Source organism: Nansenia antarctica (genome assembly GCF_963989245.1).
Source record: "Nansenia antarctica genome assembly, chromosome: 10".
Classification (NCBI taxonomy): domain Eukaryota; kingdom Metazoa; phylum Chordata; class Actinopteri; order Argentiniformes; family Microstomatidae; genus Nansenia; species Nansenia antarctica.
In genome coordinates, this window is record NC_137680.1 from 32,682,706 (window position 1) to 32,708,077 (window position 25,372).

The window sequence follows — 25,372 nt, forward strand, 5'->3', positions numbered from 1 at the left end:
GTAAAACCCTGCTACTATTCGGCGGTAAACATTCGGTCTTTTCACACATTCGGCCGAATACAGAAGGTGCTTTTTTTGCTGTTATTCGCCCGAATACATTGGGTGGCCGAACCTTCGGTGCATCCCTAATTATTAATTTTAATTAGAAAAAAAAGTGTATTGAGAAATGTTCCACTCTTCTTACGGGTCTTGTTCTGTGGTGCCTCCTGTCTGTCCTGTCTGTCCTCCTGTCTGTCCTGTCTGTCTGTCCTCCTGTCTGTCTGTCCAGGACCCCCCTGATGCTGGCGGTGCTGAGCGGACACACAGACTGCGTCTACTCGCTGCTCAACAAGGGAGCGGACGTGGAGGCCAAGGACAAGTGGGGCAGGACGGCTTTACACAGAGGGGTAACACACACACACACACACATACACACACATACACACACACATACACACACACATACACACACACAGACAGACACACACACACACACACACACACACAGACAGACAGACGGACAGAGACACACACACACACACACTCACATACAGACACACACACACACTCACACTCACATACAGAGACACACACACACACACATACAGAGAGAGACACACACACACACACACACACACACATTCAGAGACACACACACACACATACAGAGAGAGACACACACACACACACAGGTACGGGGCGACTTTGGTATGGGATCTAGTATCCTTAATTGTACGTCATACAAATCTGTAAGCTACATGAAACATGAAATACATTTAGTATGAAGTCTCCTAAAAGTAGTAATATCCTCAGATGGTGTGTGTTCAGCACTGTAGCCAGCTGACTCTCTCTGTGTGTGTGTGTGTGTGTGTGTGTGTGTGTGTGTGTGTGTCTGTGTCTCTGCGTGTGTCTGTGTGTGTGTCTCTGCGTGTGTGTGTGTGTCTCTGTGCGTGTGTGTGTGTGTCTCTGTGCTTGTGTGTGTGTCTCTGTGCTTGTGTGTGTGTCTCTGTGCGTGTGTGTGTCTCTCTGTGCGTGTGTGTGTGTGTCTCTGTGCGTGTGTGTGTGTCTCTGTGCGTGTGTGTGTGTGTGTGTCTCTGCGCGTGTGTGTGTGTCAGGCGGTGACGGGTCATGAGGAGTGTGTGGAGGCGCTGCTGCAGCACAGCGCCAGCTTCCTGGGGCGGGACTGTGCGGGGCGGACCCCGGTGCACCTGGCGGCGGCGTGCGGACACATGGGCGTGCTGGGGGGGCTGCTACATGCCGCCCAGGCCGCGGAGACCCTCCCCGTCATCACGGACCACCAGGGCTACACCCCGCTGCACTGGGCCTGCTACAACGGTACACACACACCCCCAGGCGGTCCCACCGCAGGCCTAGAAGGTTCTACTAGTCTTCTACTAGGAGAAGCTTGTTTAAAGCTCTCACTGGCACAGCACCAGAATATCTGGAAGACATAGCATATCAGCCCAATAGAGCTCTCAGGTCTTCTGCTAGCATATCAGCCCAATAGAGCTCTCAGGTCTTCTGCTAGCATATCAGCCCAATAGAGCTCTCAGGTCTTCTGCTAGCATATCAGCCCAATAGAGCTCTCAGGTCTTCTGCTAGCACATCAGCCCAATAGAGCTCTCAGGTCTTTTGCTAGCATATCAGCCCAATAGAGCTCTCAGGTCTTCTGCTAGCATATCAGCCCAATAGAGCTCTCAGGTCTTCTGCTAGCATATCAGCCCAATAGAGCTCTCAGGTCTTTTGCTAGCATATCAGCCCAATAGAGCTCTCAGGTCTTCTGCTAGCATATCAGCCCAATAGAGCTCCCAGGTCTTCTGCTAGCATATCAGCCCAATAGAGCTCCCAGGTCTTCTGCTAGCATATCAGCCCAATAGAGCTCTCAGGTCTTCTGCTAGCATATCAGCCCAATAGAGCTCTCAGGTCTTCTGCTAGCATATCAGCCCAATCAGGGTTTCCGTTAGAAAAAATTGCCGCCGGACATCGTGTCCGGGAAGATTTCGATTTACCGGACAAACGTGATATATTCCGGACATATTAAAATATAATATTTTTTTTTCATTTTTTTTTTTTCAAAATTATATTTTTTTTTCTCCAAATCTAATATAGCTGTTTGGCGCGGTGATTACTGTTGTGTAGCGGCCTATATATGCCATTTAATGTCTATTTCTCATCCGATACGATTAGATGCGAGCTATATAATATATAATAATATAACATGATTCGCATGCGCGCTATATGTCCAGCGCTGAACGGGCGCCTCTGGGAACTGAACAGACAGCATCGATCAATGAACGGACTCCACATTACGTTAACTGAAGTTTGTTAAATTGTTTGGGATTAATGTGAGTTTTCTATTTTCTCTTTCCAGTTTGACCCTTTTTTTTATCAATAAAACAACGTCATTTCTATAACCAGGTCTCGCTGGTTGGGAACGCATTTCGTTTAGCTGATATGTTACGCAACCGAACAGCTTCGGGAAAACGAGTAGCAGCGCACATAGTAGTGAGCAAATACTGACTTCCACTTTTAGTCCTAGGCAAAGGTCCAACACAATCAATTATTACACGTTCAAATGGCTCCCCTATAGCAGGAATGGGATGCAATGGTGCGGGTGGAATGGATTGATTAGGCTTACCCGCCATCTGACAAGTATGGCAACAGCGGCAGTGCTTGGCAACATCCGCCTTCAGTCCGGGCCAAAAGAAATGTTTCAATATCAGCTGATAAGTTTTAGTTATACCTAAATGTCCTGACCACTGGCTCTCATGTGCTACAGATAACACCTGTTGTCTATAACCCACAGGCACAACCACTTGTTTTACAGTATTCCACTCACAACCATTTGCATTAGGAGGAGACCATTTACGCATTAATATCCCATCGTTAAGGAAATAAACTACGTTGCCCCCTATTTCAGATTCCTCACTAGCTGCATGTAAAAAACATTTGTTTAATGACTGATCAGCTACTTGAGCGACACGCAATCGCTCGCCGGTTACCGGGAGAGATAGGCTGTCAGCGGATGGTATGGTAGGACTCGGGGAGGATGGTAACTCTACCACTTTCTCCCTGGGAGAAGCTGAAACAATCGGGTTCTCATCCCTTTCAGAAAAGGCTTGCATAATCACACTATCACAGAGAGAAACATCGCTATCCTCCTCTCTGCCTCGACTCGATTGTGCACGAGTTATAGCGCACACCGGAAACAACCGCTGTTTCGCATAGGCAGCCTACACATTAGGAGACATCATCATGCCGGTGTCAAATCATATCATAATAAAAGAAATACATAGCCTATATATTCGTCTTTTTTAAAATAGAAGGAATCAGAATGTGAACTTTAGCGAATTGTATTCAAATTGTGCTTAGAGGGAATTATTTTCACCGGACATAAATGTCCGACGAGTTTTCATTTTGTCGGACTTCAATAAATTTTACCGGACAAAGACCGGTAATTACCGGTTAACGGAAACCCTGAGCCCAATAGAGCTCTCAGGTCTTCTGCAAGCATATCAGCCCAATAGAGCTCTCAGGTCTTTTGCTAGCATATCAGCCCAATAGAGCTCTCAGGTCTTCTGACGCTGACTTTCTCTGTGTACCACACGTACAAAAGAAGATATTTGGTGAGGCTGCATTCTCATTTTATGCTCCAGATTGTGGAATGCACTGCCAGTTTACATTAGGGATGCAACCTCAGCAAATATGTTCAAGTCAAGACTAAAAACCCATCTTTTTAATATTGCCTTTAAATGACTAAATAATTAAATGATGATTATATAATGATTGGAGCACTTTGGTGCAACGTTTGCAGGAAAAGCGCTATACTAATAAAAGTTGTTATTATTATTATTATTATTATTATTATTATTATTACTACCAGGCCCACCTCAGTCCTAGAAGGTCCTACTAGACCTCTTCCGTGGTGTTGGCGTTCCTGACCTCCCTTCCTCCTCCTCCTCCTCCTCCTCCTCCTCTAGGTCACGACACGTGTGTGGAGGTGCTTCTGGAGCAGGAGGTGTTCCAGAAGACGGAGGGGAACTCCTTCAGCCCCCTCCACTGTGCTGTGTAAGAGCTTCCACCGCCTCTCACCTGATCACGGAAGCCTGCTGAGTGAAGCTAAAGCCTCTCTGTCCTCTCTCCTCCAGCATCAACGATAACGAAGGTGCTGCTGAGATGCTGATAGACACCCTGGGGCCGGCCATCGTCAACACCACGGACACTAAGAACAGGTGCCGCTGCTGCTGGATCACAATCACAATCATCACTTTTATTACGTCACTGTACGGATACAAAGAGTACAATTCTTGTGTTCAGGTTCATTAGTCAATAATAGAATAAGCAGGATATAAACAACACAATCAATAATAGAATAAGCAGGATATAAACAACAGTCAACAACATCTGTATATACAGTAGCATCAGTAATAGAATATTATTAGCAGTATAGACTGGGCAACAGTTGTTGAGTCATGTTGGGAGTCGTTGTATCGAGCTTTGGCGATCGACGATACAAGGAGTGATCAGGTTTGAATCAGGATAGATTTTTTGGACTCTGTCTGAACTCTCCTTCCTTCCTCCACTGTGCAGGATTTAGACTGGGCCAGCTGTGCAGGGTTTAGACTGGGCCAGCTGAGCAGGGTTTAGACTGGGCCAGCTGAGCAGGGTTTAGACTGGGCCAGCTGAGCAGGGTTTAGACTGGGCCAGCTGTGCAGGGTTTAGACTGGGCCAGCTGAGCAGGGTTTAGACTGGGCCAGCTGAGCAGGGTTTAGACTGGGCCAGCTGAGCAGGGTTTAGACTGGGCCAGCTGAGCAGGGTTTAGACTGGGCCAGCTGAGCAGGGTTTAGACTGGGCCAGCTGAGCAGGGTTTAGACTGGGCCAGCTGAGCAGGGTTTAGACTGGGCCAGCTGAGCAGGGTTTAGACTGGGCCAGCTGAGCAGGGTTTAGACTGGGCCAGCTGAGCAGGGTTTAGACTGGGCCAGCTGAGCAGGATTTAGACTGGGCCAGCTGAGCAGGGTTTAGACTGGGCCAGCTGAGCAGGGTTTAGACTGGGCCAGCTGAGCAGGATTTAGACTGGGCCAGCTGAGCAGGATTTAGACTGGGCCAGCTGAGCAGGGTTTAGACTGGGCCAGCTGTGCAGGGTTTAGACTGGGCCAGCTGAGCAGGATTTAGACTGGGCCAGCTGAGCAGGGTTTAGACTGGGCCAGCTGTGCAGGGTTTAGACTGGGCCAGCTGAGCAGGATTTAGACTGGGCCAGCTGAGCAGGATTTAGACTGGGCCAGCTGAGCAGGGTTTAGACTGGGCCAGCTGTGCAGGGTTTAGACTGGGCCAGCTGAGCAGGATTTAGACTGGGCCAGCTGAGCAGGGTTTAGACTGGGCCAGCTGAGCAGGGTTTAGACTGGGCCAGCTGTGCAGGGTTTAGACTGGGCCAGCTGAGCAGGGTTTAGACTGGGCCAGCTGAGCAGGGTTTAGACTGGGCCAGCTGTGCAGGGTTTAGACTGGGCCAGCTGAGCAGGGTTTAGACTGGGCCAGCTGTGCAGGGTTTAGACTGGGCCAGCTGTGCAGGGTTTAGACTGGGCCAGCTGTGTAGGGTTTAGACTGGGCCAGCTGAGCAGGGTTTAGACTGGGCCAGCTGTGCAGGGTTTAGACTGGGCCAGCTGTGTAGGGTTTAGACTGGGCCAGCTGAGCAGGGTTTAGACTGGGCCAGCTGTGCAGGGTTTAGACTGGGCCAGCTGTGTAGGGTTTAGACTGGGCCAGCTGTGTAGGGTTTAGACTGGGCCAGCTGAGCAGGGTTTAGACTGGGCCAGCTGAGCAGGGTTTAGACTGGGCCAGCTGTGGGGCGTCATTCAGAGGGTTCCCTTGAAATCCTTGAAAGTTTAATGAAAAAAAAAAATCAAGGTCTTAAAAGTTTTTGAAAATAGACATGGGTCATTGAAAGTGCTTGAATTCCCCCCTCTCTCTCTCAAATGTTTTCATATATATATATTTTAAAATGTTGTTCTTAGCTCGTCAACTAGTAAATAAGTCTCTGTATTGCTTAACTTTACACATATTTCACAATATATTGTTTTGCTGTGCTGTGGTAGAGAAGGCAAGAGACCATCTAGTGTTCACACATTCAAGCCTCTCTTTTTAATTGTTGTCTGTGAGCGGATAGTTCCTATTATATCAATTCTCATCTTGATCTGTCTCAAACTATGCCGTGTTGGGTCCTTGAATTTGAGGGAATTGAGTCTTGAAACTCCTTGAAAGGTGCTTGAATCTGATGTTTCAGAAGGTGTGGGAACCCTGTTATTGGAAGCGTGTGTCTCTCTCCCCCCCAGGACCCCCCTCCACGCCGCCGCCTTCACGGACCATGTGGAGTGTCTGCAGCTGCTGCTGGGCCACAACGCCCAGGTCAACTCCCCCGACGCCTCCGGCAAGACGCCACTCATGATGGCCGCCGAGAACGGACAGACCAACGCTGTCGGTACGGACCCCTCCTCCACCTGACCTCCAACTGACCCCCCCTCCACCTGACCTCCACCTGACCCCCCCCTCCACCTGACCTCCACCTGACCCCCCCTCCACCTGACCTCCACCTGACCCCCCCTCCACCTGACCTCCACCTGACCCCCCCCTCCACCTGACCTCCACCTGACCCCCCCCTCCACCTGACCTCCACCTGACCCCCCCCTCCACCTGACCCCTCCTCCTCCCTCTCTTTTAGTTGGGATGTGTGTGTGTGTATATGTTGTGTGTGTATGTTGTGTACATGGGAAACATGTTGTGTTCCTCTAGTTGGGATGTGTGTGTATGATGTGTGTGTATGTTGTGTGTGTATGTTGTGTGTGTATGTTGTATGTGTGTGTGTGTGTGTATGTTGTGTGTGTATGTTGTGTGTGTATGATGTGTGTGTATGTTGTGTGTGTATGTTGTGTGTGTATGTTGTGTGTGTGTGTGTGTTAGCGGGTCCTTCTCTCTCGGGCAGTGTTGTGTGTGTATGAGTGTGTGTGTGTGTGTGTTTGGTGCTCAGCTGAAAATGGTGGCCCGAAGCCAATTTGAATACAATTCGCTACGAATTGTATTCAAATTGTGCTTAGAGGGAATTATTTTCACCAATGTCCGACGAGTTTTCAATTTGTCGGACTTCAACAAATTTTACCGGACAAAGACCGGTAATTACCGGTTAACGGAAACCCTGGTGTGTGTGTGTTGTGTGTGTGTGTTGTGTGTGTGTGTGTGTATGATGTGTGTGTTGTGTGTGTGTGTATGTTGTGTGTGTGTATGTTGTGTGTGTGTATGATGTGTGTGTTGTGTGTGTGTTGTGTGTGTGTATGTTGTGTGTGTGTGTGTGTGTGTTGTGTGTGTGTATGTTGTGTGTGTGTGTGTATGTTGTGTGTGTATGTTGTGTGTGTATGTTGTGTGTGTGTATGTTGTGTGTGTGTATGTTGTGTGTGTATGTTGTGTATGATGTGTGTGTATGTTGTGTGTGTATGTTGTGTGTGTATGTTGTGTGTGTATGTTGTGTGTGTGTATGATGTGTGTGTATGATGTGTGTGTGTATGTTGTGTGTGTGTGTATGTTGTGTGTGTATGTTGTGCACATGGAGACATGTTGTGTTCCTCTCCCTGCAGAGCTGTTGGTGAGCAGCGCCAAAGCCGACCTCACGCTGCAGGACGGAGTGAAGAACACGGCCCTCCACCTGGCCTGCAGTAAGGTGCGTCGCTCCAGTCTGACCACGCTGGTCACATGAGCAGGCTGTCTTCAGCCCTCCTGGTCACAGAGTGGATATACTTACACATACACATATATATATATATATATATATACTTACACATACTGCTCACACCGCTTTTCTTTTTTGCATCTGTCTGATGTGTATTACTTTCATTTCTGAAGGGGCATGAAACCAGTGCCTTGTTGATTTTGGAGAAGATTACAGACAGGAACCTGATCAACTCGACTAATGCAGCTCTGCAAACGTAAGTGTGACTGAACTGCATGTCCAGCTCTGGAAGAAACCTGAGACACCACTGCAGAATTAGGAGTTTCTCTGTTTTTGTACTATTTGGAGGTATGTGTTTGAGGTATGTGTTTTGAGTATGAACCCTTTTTGTTTTGATTCTAGAAACTACTGACAACATTGCTCCCAAATTCCAAATAGAAGTATTGTTATTTTAGAGCATTTATTTGCAGGAAATGACAACTGGTCAATATAACTAAAACAATGCAGTGTTTTCAGACCTCGAATAATGCAAAGAAAGGCATAAATCAGTATTTGGTGGAATAACCCTGATAATCACAGCTTTCATGCGTCTTGACATGCTCTCCACCGGTCTTTCACATTGCTGTTGGGTGACGTTATGCCACTCCACACATGGGGTTCAGGTCTGGAGATGGGCTGGGCATGACAGGGTCTTGATCTGGTGGTCCTCCATCCACACCTTGGTTGACCTGGCTGTGTGGCATGGAGCATTGTCCTGCAGGAAAAACCAATCCTCAGAGTTGGGGAACATTGTCAGAGCAGAAGGAAGCAAGTTTTCTTCCAAATCAAATCAAATCAAATCAAATTTTATTTGTATAGCGCATTTCTTACAAGATGCAACTCAATGCGCTTCACACAATGAAAATGTTCAGTCAATCAGTCAATCAATCAATCAATACTGACAGAGCCGCGAGCAGGCAAAAGTAAAAAACCTGTATACTATGTAGCCAGGAAAAAATTCCCTTGCAGCCCTCTACCAATAGAGCGACTACTAGCCAGTTTGCTTACCAGTACCCAGCGGTCCCCCAGGGGAGGCCAGGACCACCGGCACAAAGCAAGCAAGCAAGGGCAAAAACCTGTACACCATGTATCCAGGAAAAATTCCTTGCATATTATCGGCGTACACACTGTCCATACATTTTGTGTTGTATTTGCATCGTTCTGCATCCAGTATGGTCACAGGTCCTGCCAAAAGAGAAACTTAAGCACAGTTATAATGCAACAACACAATAGAGACAGTAAAGATGACAGCAATACAACCTGATGGTGGTCCTGGTACACTCTTGTACCGGTTCCAGTACTGCTCTAGGTGCTATTTGGAGCTGACAGTGCCTCATCAGCACCCGGGTCCATTTTCCTGTCAATACAAATCTCAAAAACACGAGTATGGTGTAATGGCCTAGTGATCCTAGTTCTATAATGTCCAATGTCTCCCTTAGTATCAAAAGGCGACATTGAATAAGTAGGTTTTGAGGTCACGCTTAAAAATGTCCTGAGTTTTAGACAACCTCAGGCCCTCAGGTAGGGTGTTCCACAATCTAGGAGCATATATGCTAAAAGCTGATCCTCCAAATCTCTTTGTCCTAGCCTCTGGCACTATTAAAAGTTCCGTGCCACTAGACCGTAAGGGTCTAGCTGGTGTGTATCTTATGAGCATGTCCACCATGTAATTGGGTGCATCACAGTGAAGTGATTTATAAACTAGTAAAAGGATCTTGAAGTCTATTCTATGACTGACAGGGAGCCAGTGTAGTGATCTCAAGACAGGTGTGATGTGCGCTCTCCGTTTGGTCCTAGTAAGGACACGAGCAGCAGCATTTTGAACCATTTGTAGTCTATTTATCATTTTTTTGGGGAGACCTGTCAGGAGAGCATTACAGTAATCTAGCCTACTAGTAACAAACGCATGCATTAATTTTTCAGTGTCTGCCTGGGAGAGAAATGATTGTACCTTATATATATATATATATTAATATTAATATTAATATCGGCAATACAGTCTATCAGGTGGTCGATCATCTTGTAGTCGTTGGGAGTTACTGAGATATAAAGCTGAGTGTCGTCAGCATAGCTGTGGTAGTTAACGCTATGCTTCTTGATAACAGAACTGAGGGGTAGCATGTATAGGCTAAAAAGCAACGGTCCTAAAATGGACCCCTGGGGAACTCCACAGGTTGTGCTATAATTTTTTGACTTATGGTCACCAAGGGCTACAAAGTAGTCACGGTCAGCCAGGTAAGTCCTGAACCAGTTTAAGACCGGACCTGAGAGGCCAACCCAGTTTTCAAGTCTCTCAATAAGTATGGAGTGGTCTACCGTATCAAAGGCTGCACTTAAGTCTAAGAGTACAAGAATCGAGAGTTTTTTCGAGTGCATTTATCCTAAGGTCATTAGTTACTTTAAGCAAAGCGGTTTCTGTGCTGTGGTATGATCGGAAACCTGACTGAAGTGGGTCATACCTATTATTTAGGACTAAGAATTCATGAAGCTGTCTATACGCTGCCTTTTCTAAAATTTTGCTTAGAAAAGTAAGATTGGATATTGGTCTACAGTTTTTTGGATCAGAAGGATCTAGGTTACTTTTCTTCAGGGTGGGTCTAACCAGGGCAGTTTTTAGCGCCGCAGGAAATATCCCTTTAAGTAGGGAGTGATTTACAATGCCTAGTATGTCATCAGACACAGATTCAAAAATGTCCTTAAAAAAGGTGGTAGGAATAGGGTCAAGACAACCTTGGAGACAACCAGGACAACCTTGATTCATACCTCCTTCACAAAGACAAATCTGCCAAATTCCAGCCTTGCTGAAGCACCCCCAGATCATCACCGATCCTCCACCAAATGTCAAAGTGGGTGCTCGACACTGTGGCTTGTAGGCCTCTCCAGGTCTCCGTCTAACCATTAGTTGATCATGTGTTGGGCAAAGCTGAAAATTTGACTCATCAGAGAAGATGATCTTATTACAGTCCTCTACGGTCCAATCCTCATGGTCTTTTGCAAACTTAAATGAACTGCGCCTTATTCCAAAGCGCTTTACAATGGCCTCTCTCATTCTCCCATTCACACACACATTCATACACCAATGGCGGCAAGCTACTATGCCCGCTTATTGGGAGCAATTTGGGGTTCAGTGTCTTGCCCAAGGACACCTCGACATGTGGCCAGCCGGGGTTCAAACCGCTGATCTTGAGATCAGACGGCTCTACCTCCTGCTCTACCTCCTGGCTCTACCTCCTGCTCTACGTCCTGCTCTACCTCCTGCGCCACAGCCGCCCCAAACCTCAGCCTGGCTCTTTGCTTCTCTTTGATGAAAGGCTTTTTTCTAGCTTTGCACGACTTCAGCCCTGCCCCTAGGACCCTGTTTCCAACTGCCCTCCATGTGCACTTCATCAAAGCTGCCGTTTGCCACTCTTTTGTAGGTCACTTGATGTCAACTTACGGTTGTTTAGTTGGCGGTCATCCTGGTCAGTGGAAAGTGGTTTTCACCCTCTGCCGGTCTGTAGCTTAGTTGTCCCCAATGTCTGCTGCTTGACCTTGTTCTTATGAACCGTCGTCTTTGACATTTGAAGGATGGAAGCAACCTGACGCTCTCTGTGTCCCTCTGCCAGGGAAAACACAATTGACATAAGATTGGGTTCAGGTGATGACATAATCAGTGCCTCACTCAGTAAGTGAGGTGTCTGTGTTGTATGAGGTGTGTGTGTGTTGTTGAGATGTGTGTGTGTTGTATGAGGTGTGTGTGTGTTGTAGGGCAGCAACAAACGATTATTTTGATAATCGATTAATCTGACGATTATCTTATCGATTAATCGATAAATCGGATACACAAAAAGCGGGGGGGAAAGATTTTTTTAAAACGTTTTTTTTTTTTTTTTTTTTTTTTTTTTGCAAATTGTATTTTATGTTTTCTAAATCAGCCAGGCCTATACATATACATGTGCAAAATGAATAAGTATTAATAAAAAATAATATAAATAAAAAAGGCTTTGCTACATCAAATAGGTTTAACAACAGGCCATGGACTATGGCGGTAGATTGTTTCAATAAAGTAGTTGAACTCTAGCTCAATACATGCATTGTTTTAGGTAATAACTTTGCTTAATGTAAAGGTCAGTAACCCAAAGTGCAATATAGGCTACAGACAAGACACTAATGTTTTTATATAACAGATATGCTCCAAAACAATGCAATGTGTCCTCTCACTCCATACAATAGGCTAGGCGACAGTCAGTGCCTCACTCTGCATTTGCATGGAGAGCAGGAGACCATGGAAGGGCTGAGCCCAGCAGGACTTATATAATAAAACAATAGGAAGTTAGCTGTAACCCTCCTCTATAGAAACATAGTTAGTGTAACCCTCTATAGAAACATAGTTAGTGCTCTGGTTCTCAGCACAGCTACGCAGACTACAGCTGGACGAGCAGCGTAGTGACAGTCAGCTAGCGGCAGCAGCGAGCTAACCCTGCTAGCTAACTCACTAGCATGTCCTGACAGCAGACAGTCATAGGACAGTCATAGGTTCTACCCTTTCCGGCCATAGGTAGCGCTATGATTCGCTATGATTCGCGATGCCTACACCGGCCGCAAGACAGCGTGGCGTGCGTCAACAGGAAGTAGGTTTGTTATGGAAACAAAACCCGAAAAAAAAGAAAAAAAAGTAAAAAAACAAAAACAAAAACGACGAATCGATAATGGCATTCGTCGCCAACGAATTTCGTTATCGATTATTATCGATTTAATCGATTCGTTGTTGCAGCCCTAGTGTGTTGTATGAGGTGTGTGTGTTGTATGAGGTGTGTGTGTTGTATGAGGTGTGTGTGTGTGTGTGTGTTGTATGAGGTGTGTGTGTGTTGTATGAGGTGTGTGTTGTATGAGGTGTGTGTGTGTTGTATGAGGTGTGTGTGTGTTGTATGAGGTGTGTGTGTTGTATGAGGTGTGTGTGTTGTATGAGGTGTGTGTGTGTTGTATGAGGTGTGTGTGTTGTATGAGGTGTGTGTGTTGTATGAGGTGTGTCTGTGTTGTATGAGGTGTGTGTGTGTTGTATGAGGTGTGTGTGTGTTGTATGAGGTGTGTGTGTGTTGTATGAGGTGTGTGTGTTGTATGAGGTGTGTGTGTGTGTGTGTGTTGTATGAGGTGTGTTGTATGAGGTGTGTTGTATGAGGTGTGTGTGTGTGTGTTGTATGAGGTGTGTGTGTTGTATGAGGTGTGTGTGTTGTATGAGGTGTGTGTGTTGTATGAGGTGTGTGTGTGTGTGTGTGTGTTGTATGAGGTGTGTGTGTGTTGTATGAGGTGTGTGTGTTGTATGAGGTGTGTGTGTGTTGTATGAGGTGTGTGTGTGTTGTATGAGGTGTGTGTGTTGTATGAGGTGTGTGTGTTGTATGAGGTGTGTGTGTGTTGTATGAGGTGTGTGTGTTGTATGAGGTGTGTGTGTTGTATGAGGTGTGTCTGTGTTGTATGAGGTGTGTGTGTGTTGTATGAGGTGTGTGTGTGTTGTATGAGGTGTGTGTGTGTTGTATGAGGTGTGTGTGTTGTATGAGGTGTGTGTGTGTGTGTGTTGTATGAGGTGTGTTGTATGAGGTGTGTTGTATGAGGTGTGTGTGTGTGTGTTGTATGAGGTGTGTGTGTTGTATGAGGTGTGTGTGTGTTGTATGAGGTGTGTGTGTTGTATGAGGTGTGTGTGTTGTATGAGGTGTGTGTGTTGTATGAGGCGTGTGTGTGTGTTGTATGAGGTGTGTGTGTTGTATGAGGCGTGTGTGTTGTATGAGGTGTGTGTGTGTTGTATGAGGTGTGTGTCTGTGTTGTATGTAGTGTGTGTGTGTGTGTGTTGTATGTAAAGTGTGTGTGTTGTATGAGGTGTGTGTGTGTGTGTTGTATGAAGTGTGTGTGTCTTGTATGAGGTGTGTGTGTGTTGTATGAGGGGTGTGTCTGTGTGTGTGTTGTATGAGGTGTGTGTGTGTGTTGTATGAGGTGTGTCTGTGTTGGAATCCAACACACTGGGATGGAATGGCTGCCACACACGTAGAGATGCTGATTTTTGTTTTAACTTGTAGCAGTCTCCTAAAAGATGTCCATGTCCCTCACTGTATCAGTCTGGTAGTGTGTGTCAGTCTGTAGTGTGTATCAGTCTGTAGTGTGTATCAGTCTGTAGTGTGTATCAGTCTGTAGTGTGTGTCAGTCTGTAGTGTGTGTCAGTCTGTAGTGTATCAGTCTGGTAGTGTGTGTCAGTCTGTAGTGTGTATCAGTCTGTAGTGTGTGTCAGTCTGTAGTGTGTATCAGTCTGTAGTGTGTATCAGTCTGTAGTGTGTATCAGTCTGTAGTGTGTATCAGTCTGTAGTGTGTGTCAGTCTGTAGTGTGTATCAGTCTGTAGTGTGTGTCAGTCTGTAGTGTGTATCAGTCTGTAGTGTGTATCAGTCTGTAGTGTGTATCAGTCTGTAGTGTGTGTCAGTCTGTAGTGTGTGTCAGTCTGTAGTGTGTGTCAGTCTGTAGTGTGTATCAGTCTGGTAGTGTATGTCAGTCTGTAGTGTGTATCAGTCTGTAGTGTGTGTCAGTCTGTAGTGTGTATCAGTCTGTAGTGTGTATCAGTGTGGTAGTGTGTATCATCAGTCTGTAGTGTGTGTCAGTCTGTAGTGTGTGTCAGTCTGTAGTGTGTATCAGTCTGTAGTGTGTGTCAGTCTGTAGTGTGTATCAGTCTGTAGTGTGTGTCAGTCTGTAGTGTGTATCAGTCTGGTAGTGTGTATCAGTCTGTAGTGTGTATCAGTCTGTAGTGTGTGTCAGTCTGTAGTGTGTATCAGTCTGTAGTGTGTGTCAGTCTGTAGTGTGTGTCAGTCTGTAGTGTGTATCAGTCTGTAGTGTGTGTCAGTCTGTAGTGTGTATCAGTCTGTAGTGTGTGGGTGTGTTGTCTGATGAGGTACTCCCTAGCTCCACCATCTTGAGCTTCTTTACAGGAAGAAGCAGCACTTGCAGCTGGTCTCAGATGTTTGCCTTTTGTGAAGAAACAATCCTACAGTGTTGCTTCAGTCTCCAGCTGATCTAACACATATCCATGTTACATATGATCTAACTAACACATATCCATGTTCCCCTCAGGCCCCTGCACGTAGCAGCCCGGAACGGCCTGACCGTGGTCGTACAGGAGCTGCTAGCGAAGGGTGCTAGCGTCCTGGCAGTGGATGAGAACGGTAAGATCCTTGATGACCCAATAATGAGTTCATTGGCAGGTTTTAATTATTTCTTACAGTGCTTATTACCAGCACATTGCACCTGTCCACTCTGGGGGAAGCTTTCTCTGCCGTATATTAACAACAACAAAGATCCGTCTTCTAGCATTATGACTGCCCCTGAGCAGAGATTTGCTTTTCTTGAGATGACTGGTGGATAGATGATTCACTTACTTAGACAAATGTATTTGTTGTAAGTCGCTTTGGATAAAGGTCGTCTGCTAAATGCCCAAAAATGTAAATGGAATGTCAGCCGCATCACTAAAAGCCGTGGTTCTAAACAGTGATGCTGACACAAGCATATCCCAGTACTGTCCCACCATGAGTCCCTGTCTACTGAGTACACTTCAGGGTTCTATCCCAGTACTGTCCCACCATGAGTCCCTGTCTACTGAGTACACTTCAGGGTTCTATCCCAGTACTGTCCCACCATGAGTCCCTGTCTACTGAGTAGGGCTGCCACAAACGATTATTTTCATAGTCGACTAGTCACCGATTATTTTAACGATTAGTCGACTAATCGGATCATAAATTACAGCTTATCGCACAATTACTCAATCGCTCTTATTTAGCTATCATCTTCTAAATCAGCTTCTAAATGTAGCTTGAAGTTGTTAGTTGTTGTTGTAGGCATGTGCTAACTAAAAATAAAGACAATTAAAATGATTGTTCACTCAAAAATAGATATTTTAATGAACTTTGCAGATTTATTTCTGGCATCACTTGCATGTAATGTAATGTAAAGAGTAGTAGAGGGTGCAAACTGCTGAGTAAAATGAGGTAGGCTAGGCACTAGGCAACCAAAAGAATACAAAAACAAAAGTAAATACTTGTACAGAGTACAAAAGTTTTGCTTTGCTTCACTCATCTCATAGTAGAACGCGCCTTCTTAGCACTGTAACGTTAAGACAACATTTTTAGCTATTTGATAAGTATCGCTTTGATGACAACGTAAAATAATGTAAGAAGGCTTTTAACGTAACGATATCGTTAGCCAATAACAAGCTAACTAGCTTACCGAGACGAGCCATCGTCTTCCTCGTCATCTGCCACAACGTGCTTCCTTTTTAGATGCTCGCGCATCATAGACGTGCTGCCATGATAAGCGAGTTCAGCTTTGCAAATTTTACATTTTACATTCTTTTTTTCAACGTTGTGGTTGAAATGCTCCCACACTTTAGAGGTACGAGGACAGGAAGACATTTCTCTGTTTGTTTTTCCGGGGAAGTCACGTGTGCCCCGGATGACCGACACTGCGCATGTACATCAAAGACACTGGGAGACGCTAGCCAGTGGCAGCTTCAGGGAAGAAAAACGAATGCTTTTCGAATGAAATGAATGGTCTTTATTGTCATTGATATAGTACAGGTACCAAACAACGAAATTTGGGAGGGGGGGCTCCCCTGGTGCTAGGCTAAAAAATAAAAAATAAACGCTTATTTCAGCTAAAAAAAAACATGCGACTACGGCGATTACCAAATATGTCGGCGACGATTTTGGTAGTCGACGTCGTCGTGACTAGTCGACTAATCGTGGCAGCCTTACTACTGAGTACACTTCAGGGTTCATATCCCAGTACTGTCCCACCATGAGTCCCTGTCTACTGAGTACACTTCAGGGTTCATATCCCAGTACTGTCCCACCATGAGTCCCTGTCTACTAGGGGTGTAACGATACATCGATTCACATCGATACATCAATTCATTGACTAACGATCTGATTACATCGACGCAATGTAAAAACATCGATCTATATCCAGGGGTGCACATAACTTTTTGGGGCCAGTGCTCAGAGGAGCACCTAGGGATGCTGTTTGGTGCTCCCCGAGCTCGCGAGTCACGACCCGTCCCACAGGATGGATAAAAAAGGGATACATGGATAACGTATATTAGCAAAACAACATTTATTCATAAATAAAGATGAACGAACAAATGATTGTGTGCAAAACAAAAGAAACAAATGCAAAATCAAATGACTGCTCTTTAAGCATGAAAGTCTGTCAGACTCCTTTAAACACAATGAAATCAACTGACATCTCTTTAAGCACTAACTGAATGTCTGTTCTTTAAACACAATGAAATCAACTGACATCTCTTTAAGCACTGCTCTGTTCTGTAAACACTGAAATCAACTTTTCAACAAAAAGTTACAGCCTAAGCATTTATTTATGCTACAAGCTTAATCATCATCACTGCTCTCTTGACTGCTGTAAGTTATCACTGTCCTCAATTTCAACCATGGTAGAGGATGTTGTAGGCTATCACTTTAAATAGCTCATTATTTTGATTGTGCAACAAAGTCATTTTTTTTTCTTCTAATAGAATTCCCAACCATATTCCCTGGGTCAGGGGTCTAGGTGCGATAATGAAGCTGTAAAACAAACGTCTGAACGTTTGAAAGCTTCAGAGAAAAGAAACGTGAAGTCCCTTGGTGTTGTTTTTCCTTTTAGCGACGAGTCGTTTGGGACTGAATTTTCACGTGTCGGCGTGATAACCGTGATAACCGTGCGATACGCGATACGCGGAATGAAAGTACAAGTTACGATACTTTCCGAATGTTTTCGTGAGGGGAGTCGCCGTGGTCGTTGTGATGGCGTTACGGGGCTTGCAGTGATGCAGCAGTCAGCAGTCAGCAGTTGGATTTTGAGGAAGTAAATTCCTCTCCCAGCGCTTCCAGCTGTTGGTGCGCAAGAGCGCGTTCATGCCGCTGATCTTCCGCGCAGCATGCATTTTGGCGACGCATGCGCACTGGCGCACCAGTTATGTGCACCCCTGTCTATATCGTCATCTTAAAGATACACCTTTATTTTGAAATGGCACATTCTGCGTGACTGTCACAATTTCCGTGCAGCACGCGACTAGCAGACACTCTCTGCTCGGTTGGGAAAACTCAACATGTTGACTGACGCTGGCTGCGTTCGTCAAACACGCTCTGGAAATCTGATCAGCACTCGCGGAACGCCATTGTCCAATCAAATGACTTGACGTTGAACCCAGTGTTGTGCTCCGGCGCTCTCAGAGCGAGTTGACGAACGCAGCCCACATGTTACTGACGCTGTCAGCCAGTCAAACGCGGACTCCCAAACCCCACCTCTCCTCTCCTCTGAGCTGTCCTTCCAAACCCACGTTGCGCTAGCCTGCCTAGCTTAGTTAGCTAACGTTAGCTACAATAACTTTGCGAATAAAACAAACAACAAGCACCGTGTGTTCCTCACAGCCCACCACAGGGACACACATCTACCTCCACGTCCACTGGGCTGCTACAGGCCAACTAGCCGCACAGACACACATATTCACAACACTGCATGCTAACAGAAGTTAAGCTAAAGCAGCTAACGTGTGTTTTTTGGGGGGGCATGGTAGGGTCGGGGAGGGGATACAACTTATACACACAAACAGACACACACAACATGATATCGCGTCATATCGATCATATCGTCATATCGATCTTGAATCGAATCGAATCGAAATCGTATCGTGACTGACATTGTGATATCGTCAAACATTGTATCGTCATACAAACAAATCGATATAATATCGTATCGTGATGAAGCTGGTGATTTACACCCCTACTGTCTACTGAGTACACTTCAGGGTTCTATCCCAGTACTGTCCCACCATGAGTCCCTGTCTACTGAGTACACTTCAGGGTTCTATCCCAGTACTGTCCCACCATGAGTCCCTGTCTACTGAGTACACTTCAGGGTTCTATCCCAGTACTCAGGGATTAAAGTTCTCCGTCGCTACGACGGATTTCCGTCAATTTATTCCAAGTTGCGACGGATTTATTCCAAGTTGTGACTGATTTTACCTGGTGTAATATGATTTGTAGAGGCATACAATCTATTTTGATGTTGGTATTAGTAGGGGTGTAACGATACATCGATTCATTGACTAACGATCTGATTACATCGACGCAATGTAAAAATATCGATCTATATCGTCATCTTATGCGCGCAGAGAGAGAGAGACTTGAAAAAGATACTAATGTTTTTCATTTTTGATGAGAGACAGTAAGTCTATCCCTTTTAATATATATTTTGGAACATCTCTCTGAACCAGGGACGTTAACATACTCGCGTTCGCAATGTGTGACTGTGACTCGCATTCACCGTGTGTGACTGTCTGTCCACTGGCTCGGCTCCACTTCTCGGCTCCTCCTCCTCTCGCGTTCGGCAATCTCCGGTGATCTTCGGAAATGTTCGGCTTGTGTGAGTGCGTCTAATGAGAGTGCGTCTAACGGGAGTCTAATGGGAGAATACATTGACCGTTTTGGACACCAAAGATATTTTTTAACATCTACTCTTCGAGGCGAATCCAGTCAGACCAATATCAGACCTGCTGGACGTGTGTGACACGTGTGTGGACGTGTGTGTGTGTGTGTGTGTGTGTGTGTGTGTGCGTGTGTGACTGGATGTCTCTCTGAACCCAGAGGCGCCCCGTCCATAGAGGCAACCAAGGCAATTGCTTGGGGCCACCAAACAAAAAGGGCCTCCAAAAAGTTTTCCCCCAAATTTTTTTTTTTTATATTTTTTTTTCCACATTTTGTTTTTCCAGATGAGAGTGTTACATTAGTTTTCTTAAGATAGGATAATAAATAAATCTGTTCAATGGGCATTTGCCAAAGTAGCCTACTGTTAATCAGTATTTATCCTGTGTAGAATAGAATAGAATAGACTTTATTGTCGTTGTACAGTTGCCTATACAATGAAATTGTAGTGGCTCTTCCGAAGGTGCAAAAAAACAGAAAACATATTCACATATTCACAAACATATACACATATAAGATAAACATTTATGAACATGTCTTATGTCTACTGTTCAGTGTCTACTGTATGGTGTATATGAAGATGTTATGACGTTTTATCATGAAAATAATGAACAGCAAGCTAGATCCAAAACTAGGGCCGGTGGAGGAGGGCAATTGTCACATTGGACATTTATTGAATAGAACAGTCAAACTTGGCGACGTACAAAAATAATCCATAAGCGATCAAAACCAGAAAAATAACAAACAATGCGTATAGAATATGCGTATAATGCGGTCAACAAAAATACATCGCTCCCCTCTCTCTCCACTACCACCATGCAAGGTGCGCAGGTGCTTAAATTACCTTGCAATATCACCCCCCATAACCATATGACTTCTCAATACGGTGATCTAGGCAATAAACAAACAATCAAAGTAAACTCACAATAAACCCATTAGCCTGTTATACTAAATACCCCCTAAATCATATTCATACCTCCTACAACACCTCAGGCCTTTGGGTCGGGTGGTTCATGGAGGCAGACTGAAAGGACACACATTCATTGCCTATTTCATAAATGTTCTCCATATAACGACGTCGATCATTGATCGGCAACGACACTATATAATTGTTTGCCTGACTGGCAATCGGATTTGGGCAGTCTGGGGATTTACACGGCAAATCAAATGAAGAACTACAAATCCCTGATGACAGGGAGATGACGTATGACTGCTCTGATGAATCAACCCCTATTTCATTATTTTCTCTATATAGCGACGTCGATCATTGATCGGCAACGACACTATAATATAGTTTGCCTAACTGGCCATCGGATTTGGGCTCCTAATATCTAAAAAGCACTACGGTTTTCTTATTTTATCGGATTAAAGTAGCGAAGACCAGAAATTCCCATTGACCGCCAGTCAAACTTCTCCCCTTCTATCACCCAAAAAGGGGCGTGATCATTCTGATGACAGGGAGATGACGCGCAATTGCTCTGATGAATTGTAGTTTATTGATAGCTGGCTAGTCTCGCGGTGCCAGCCGTTTCCACTTCCGCTTTGCTCTCGCTCCAAACGTCTGGAGACCTTTATCCATAGAACGGATTCTATGTGCCGCCCGGAGCGAGCGGCAAATCTAGGACACTGATAGGCCGGACCGATGGGAAGCACCGCCCCCCCGTCCTTCTCATTGGTTCAGCGGGGCAGTTTTTTTTTTAAAGTTAACTATTCATTTGTTACGTATTTATTTGACATCTGGGTACAAAATATAAATAGTTAATACATCATGTAGCCTATATTAAAGCCTTTAAAAATGATTCATGATAAGATCCATCATTTACATGCATTTACATGCATCATTTACATGCTCCATGTTGCATGTAATTTGTATGCTACTTGTGGTCCAGTATGTCGCAATGTGTACTAGGTGTGCTACTGTACCTGTGGTCATGTACTGTTTTTACTGTTTTTATGTAATGTGCTTTGCATGTTTTTATGTGCTTTTATTATGTCAAATGTAATTGTTGTATTGTGGCTGTCTTGGCCAGGGCTCCTTTGTAAAAGAGACGCTAGTCTTTCAGACTGTTTTTTTTACTTACACACACACGAGCGCGCGCATATGCGCGAACTTCGTAAAACCGTATTATATTTTAGTGTCAGGGAAATAAATACATTTTAAAATGTCCACATCGTCACCCGCCTAAGACCCTTACCAGGGGCCTCCATAATGTTGTTTGCTTAGGGCCCCCAAAAGTCTAGGGGCTCCACTGTCTGAACCTGTGTGTGTGTGTGTGTGTGTGTGTGTGTGTGTGTGTGTGTGTGTGTGTGTGTCTGTGTGTGTATGTTAATGAGCTGTATGTTAATTACCACTTATTACAATTGATAATTGTGTTAGATTGGCATATGATATCGCGTCATATCGATCATATCGTCATATTGATCTTGAATCGAATCGAAATCGTATCGTGACTGACATTGTGAAATCGTCAAACATTGTATCGTCATACAAACAAATCGATATAATATCGTATCGTGATGAAGCTGGTGATTTACACCCCTAGGTATTAGGTAGGGGTGTAAATCACCAGCTTCATCACGATACGATATTATATCGATTTGTTTGTATGACGATACAATGTTTGACGATATCACAATGTCAGTCACGATACGATTTCGATTCGATTCGATTCAAGATCGATATGACGATATGATCGATATGACGCGATATCATATGCCAATCTAACACAATTATCAATTGTAATAAGTGGTAATTAACATACAGCTCATTAACATACACACACACACACACACACACACACACACAGGTTCAGAGAGACATCCAGTCACACACACACACGTCCACACACGTGTCACACACGTCCAGCAGGTCTGATATTGGTCTGACTGGATTCGCCTCGAAGAGTAGATGTAAAAAAATATCTTTGGTGTCCAAAACGGTCAATGTATTCGCCCATTAGACTCCCGTTAGACGCACTCTCATTAGACGCACTCACACAAGCCGAACATTTCCGAAGATTACCGGAGATTGCCGAACGCGAGAGGAGGAGGAGCCGAGAAGTGGAGCCGAGCCAGAGTAGACAGTCACACACGGTGAATGCGAACTCATTGCGAACGCGAGTATGTTCACTTCCCTGGTTCAGAGAGATGTTCCAAAATATATATTAAAAGGGATAGACTTACTGTCTCTCATCAAAAAAGAAAAACATTCGTATCTTTTTCAAGTCTCTCTCTCTCTCTGCGCGCATAAGATGACGATATAGATCGATGTTTTTACATTGCGTCGATGTAATCAGATCGTTAGTCAATGAATCGATGCATCGATGTGAATCGATGTATCGTTACACCCCTAGTATTAGGTATATAAAGCCCTATATAGCCTACATATAGGCCTTTATTGGCTACAACTATGCGACAGTAACAGAGCGGGATGCACTGACGCTGAACCCCTCATAGTGATAAGTAGGTGGACATGGCGCGTGGTGCTGAAATAGCCGACATGCGGTGTGTGGTTTGAAAAAAGTAACGCCAGCTCAGTAAATCATTCAAACTTAATGTTTACTTATAGGCTATGTGAATGTGACTGCACCACACATGTGAACAGTAACAAAGCAAATGCAGTTTAATTTTATGAAAAACATTGACAACAAAATCGGCGAAAAAAAAAAAAAAAGAAGCTGAATCCGCTTAGCCTATATGCTCCTGAAACGACAGAGCAAACACGCTACATTACTAGGGATAATAATTACTAATAATTACAATGAGCCAATAGAAAAAATAATATTAGGCTATTTAAATCTCACTTAACGAGAAAACTGGCATCTCCCATCGGTCACTATTTGTTGGCTATCTGGTGATATGGACGTCTTTGAGTGTCTAGAAAAGCGCTATAAATCTAATGTATTATTATGATTTATTATTATTATGGACGTCACTTTAATCCGGCAGTTCTCAAGGTTTTTATGCACCAATCGATTCCTCTAGTGCGTCTTTATCACATTCATTGACGAAAAGGACGACTCGCATGTATAGAAAGGGAACATTGTGAGCACGTAAAATGTGAGTCTCACAACGGCTTTGCATTGATGAAACCAGGTAGGATGAACGCATAGTTCGCTGTCCATTCCTCTTTAAATGCCCTGTTTTCACCGTCAACTTTCCTCTTTAGACCTTTGGAGAGTGACATTATGTTTCTCTTGCTAGCTAGAAGGTTAAATGTTTAGCTAACTTCACCCGGCACGCAAACAACCAATCCAATAATAGTGTGACCTTGTAAGTCTGGGAGGAGGGGGAATAATTATCAGAATAAAACTTTGTTAAATAATTATTTGAATACGTTAGGCTGCGCTACATCGTCAGTCCACACATTTATTATTCAAAACTATGGAAAAGGGTGAAACTACGTTTCAACGTTGTTGAGAATCACAACACAAACTCGCTAGTCAAGCCAAAATACTGCAGCGAAATGGATTGGACTGCTACCTAGTTAACTAGAACACTACTTTACATTGTTACCTAGTTAACTAGAAGACTACTTTACATTGTTAGCAGGCTCACAAAACAAGCCGTGTTAGTTGACTAGCGATGTGTCGTTGATTTTCGACAACGCGGAAATGTATTCACATTTTTCGAAAGAAAAGTCAAAGCATTAGAACGTAGAACGGAAAATCGCACGCGCGCTTTGCGCACGGAAAGCCACCGGCCCCGATTTGGCCTGAATGTTTTTTTCAGTCAGGAGATTTTTTTTTGCTTTAATCCCTGAGTACTGTCCCACCATGAGTCCCTGTCTACTGAGTACACTTCAGGGTTCCTCATTCACTTTTCACTTTTCACTTTTTTTCGCCCGGGGCAAGTAAAGAATTCACCATATGTTTGCGATACAGCGACGACTCTGCAGATCCTGGATCTGTGTATCGGTGTGCAGGAAGAACAACGGGCGGCGCAGGAGCCAGACCAGACTAGACGACCGTGGAGTGAAGACATTATTAAAGCACACACGCCTGTCCACCTGTCTGTCGATCAGCGCGTACGCTTTAATAATATCTTCACTCCACGATCATCTAGTCTGGTCTGGCGCCTGCGCCGTCCGTTGTTCTTCCTGCACACCGATAAGCAGCTGTCGCGCAAACAAACCCGGCAAACGAATTCCGTTGCCTCGGGTCTGACGACCAAACCACCCTCCAGACCACCAGGACCAAGCTCCGGACCTGGGGTGATAGGGCCTTTTCAGCCGCAGCCCCGTCCCTCTGGAACGCCCTCCCCAATCACATCAGACAGGCCAACACCCTCCCAACATTTAAACAGGCCCTCCAAACCCACCTCTTCAAGCTCGCCTTCACCAGTTAACCCTCTCCCCCTCCCCTTCCCATGTGTCCCCAGCACTACCTTAACTAGTCTTCTATTTACCTTTTGTTTCTTTTTATTATTACTACTTATTTTTCAGTAAAGCGTCTTTGAGTGTCTATAAAGCGCTATATAAGTCTAATGTATTATTATATTATTATTATTATTATTATTATTATTATTATTATGAACCTGCTGCTGTCCCCCCAGGCTACACCCCGGCCTTGGCCTGCGCCCCCAACAAAGACGTAGCCGACTGCCTGGCCCTCATCCTGGCCACCATGATGCCCGTGTCCCCCTGCGCCCCGGCGCCCAGCCTGGCCTTCAGCGCCATCAACCACTTCACCACCAGCCCCTCCAAGAGCATCACCTTCGACAGCCTGCCCGCGCTGCGCAGCGAGCACAGCTCCTACTGCAGCTTCAACAACATCGGCCGCCACGACGGCTTCTACAAAGACGAGGAGCTCAACGACTCTGACTCTGAGACGTACTGAGAGGCAGGCCCTGGGGGATGGGGGGAGGGGGGGGGATAGCAGCAGCAACGTCGGGGGAGGCTACAAACACACACACACACACAACACACCGTGTCTTAAAAATCACAGCAGCCAGCTTAGGAGAGGGCAGGAGCCGAGACAGCCCGCAAAGGAGCCTTAAGAGTCCCACACACACACAGACAGACAGACAGACCACCAGGGTGTCCTTCCAGCAGATACTGGACTTCAGAGAAACTGCTGCTTCACCGACCCCACAAGGTCCTCAACTAGAGTCTGTTCCGGGGCGTATAGGTGGAAGAACAGCCAGCTTAGACGGCAATAACCT

At 45.1% G+C, this 25,372-nt stretch overlaps 1 protein-coding gene across 1 annotated transcript in view; it reads left to right on the forward strand.

Moving 5' to 3' along the window:
* Nucleotides 1-25,047, forward strand: part of ankrd28b (ankyrin repeat domain 28b) — a gene marked incomplete at its 3' end in the record, with an annotated part of 62,030 nt that extends 36,983 nt beyond the window's left edge. Inside the window, exons 20-28 of the mRNA XM_080540628.1 lie at nucleotides 269-386; nucleotides 1,095-1,314; nucleotides 3,960-4,047; nucleotides 4,128-4,211; nucleotides 6,303-6,448; nucleotides 7,596-7,678; nucleotides 7,861-7,943; nucleotides 14,811-14,902; nucleotides 24,764-25,047. Coding sequence (XP_080396754.1) covers nucleotides 269-386; nucleotides 1,095-1,314; nucleotides 3,960-4,047; nucleotides 4,128-4,211; nucleotides 6,303-6,448; nucleotides 7,596-7,678; nucleotides 7,861-7,943; nucleotides 14,811-14,902; nucleotides 24,764-25,047 — 1,198 coding nt within the window. The remainder of the gene's footprint in view (nucleotides 1-268; nucleotides 387-1,094; nucleotides 1,315-3,959; nucleotides 4,048-4,127; nucleotides 4,212-6,302; nucleotides 6,449-7,595; nucleotides 7,679-7,860; nucleotides 7,944-14,810; nucleotides 14,903-24,763) is intronic.
* Nucleotides 25,048-25,372: the final 325 nt, after the last annotated feature.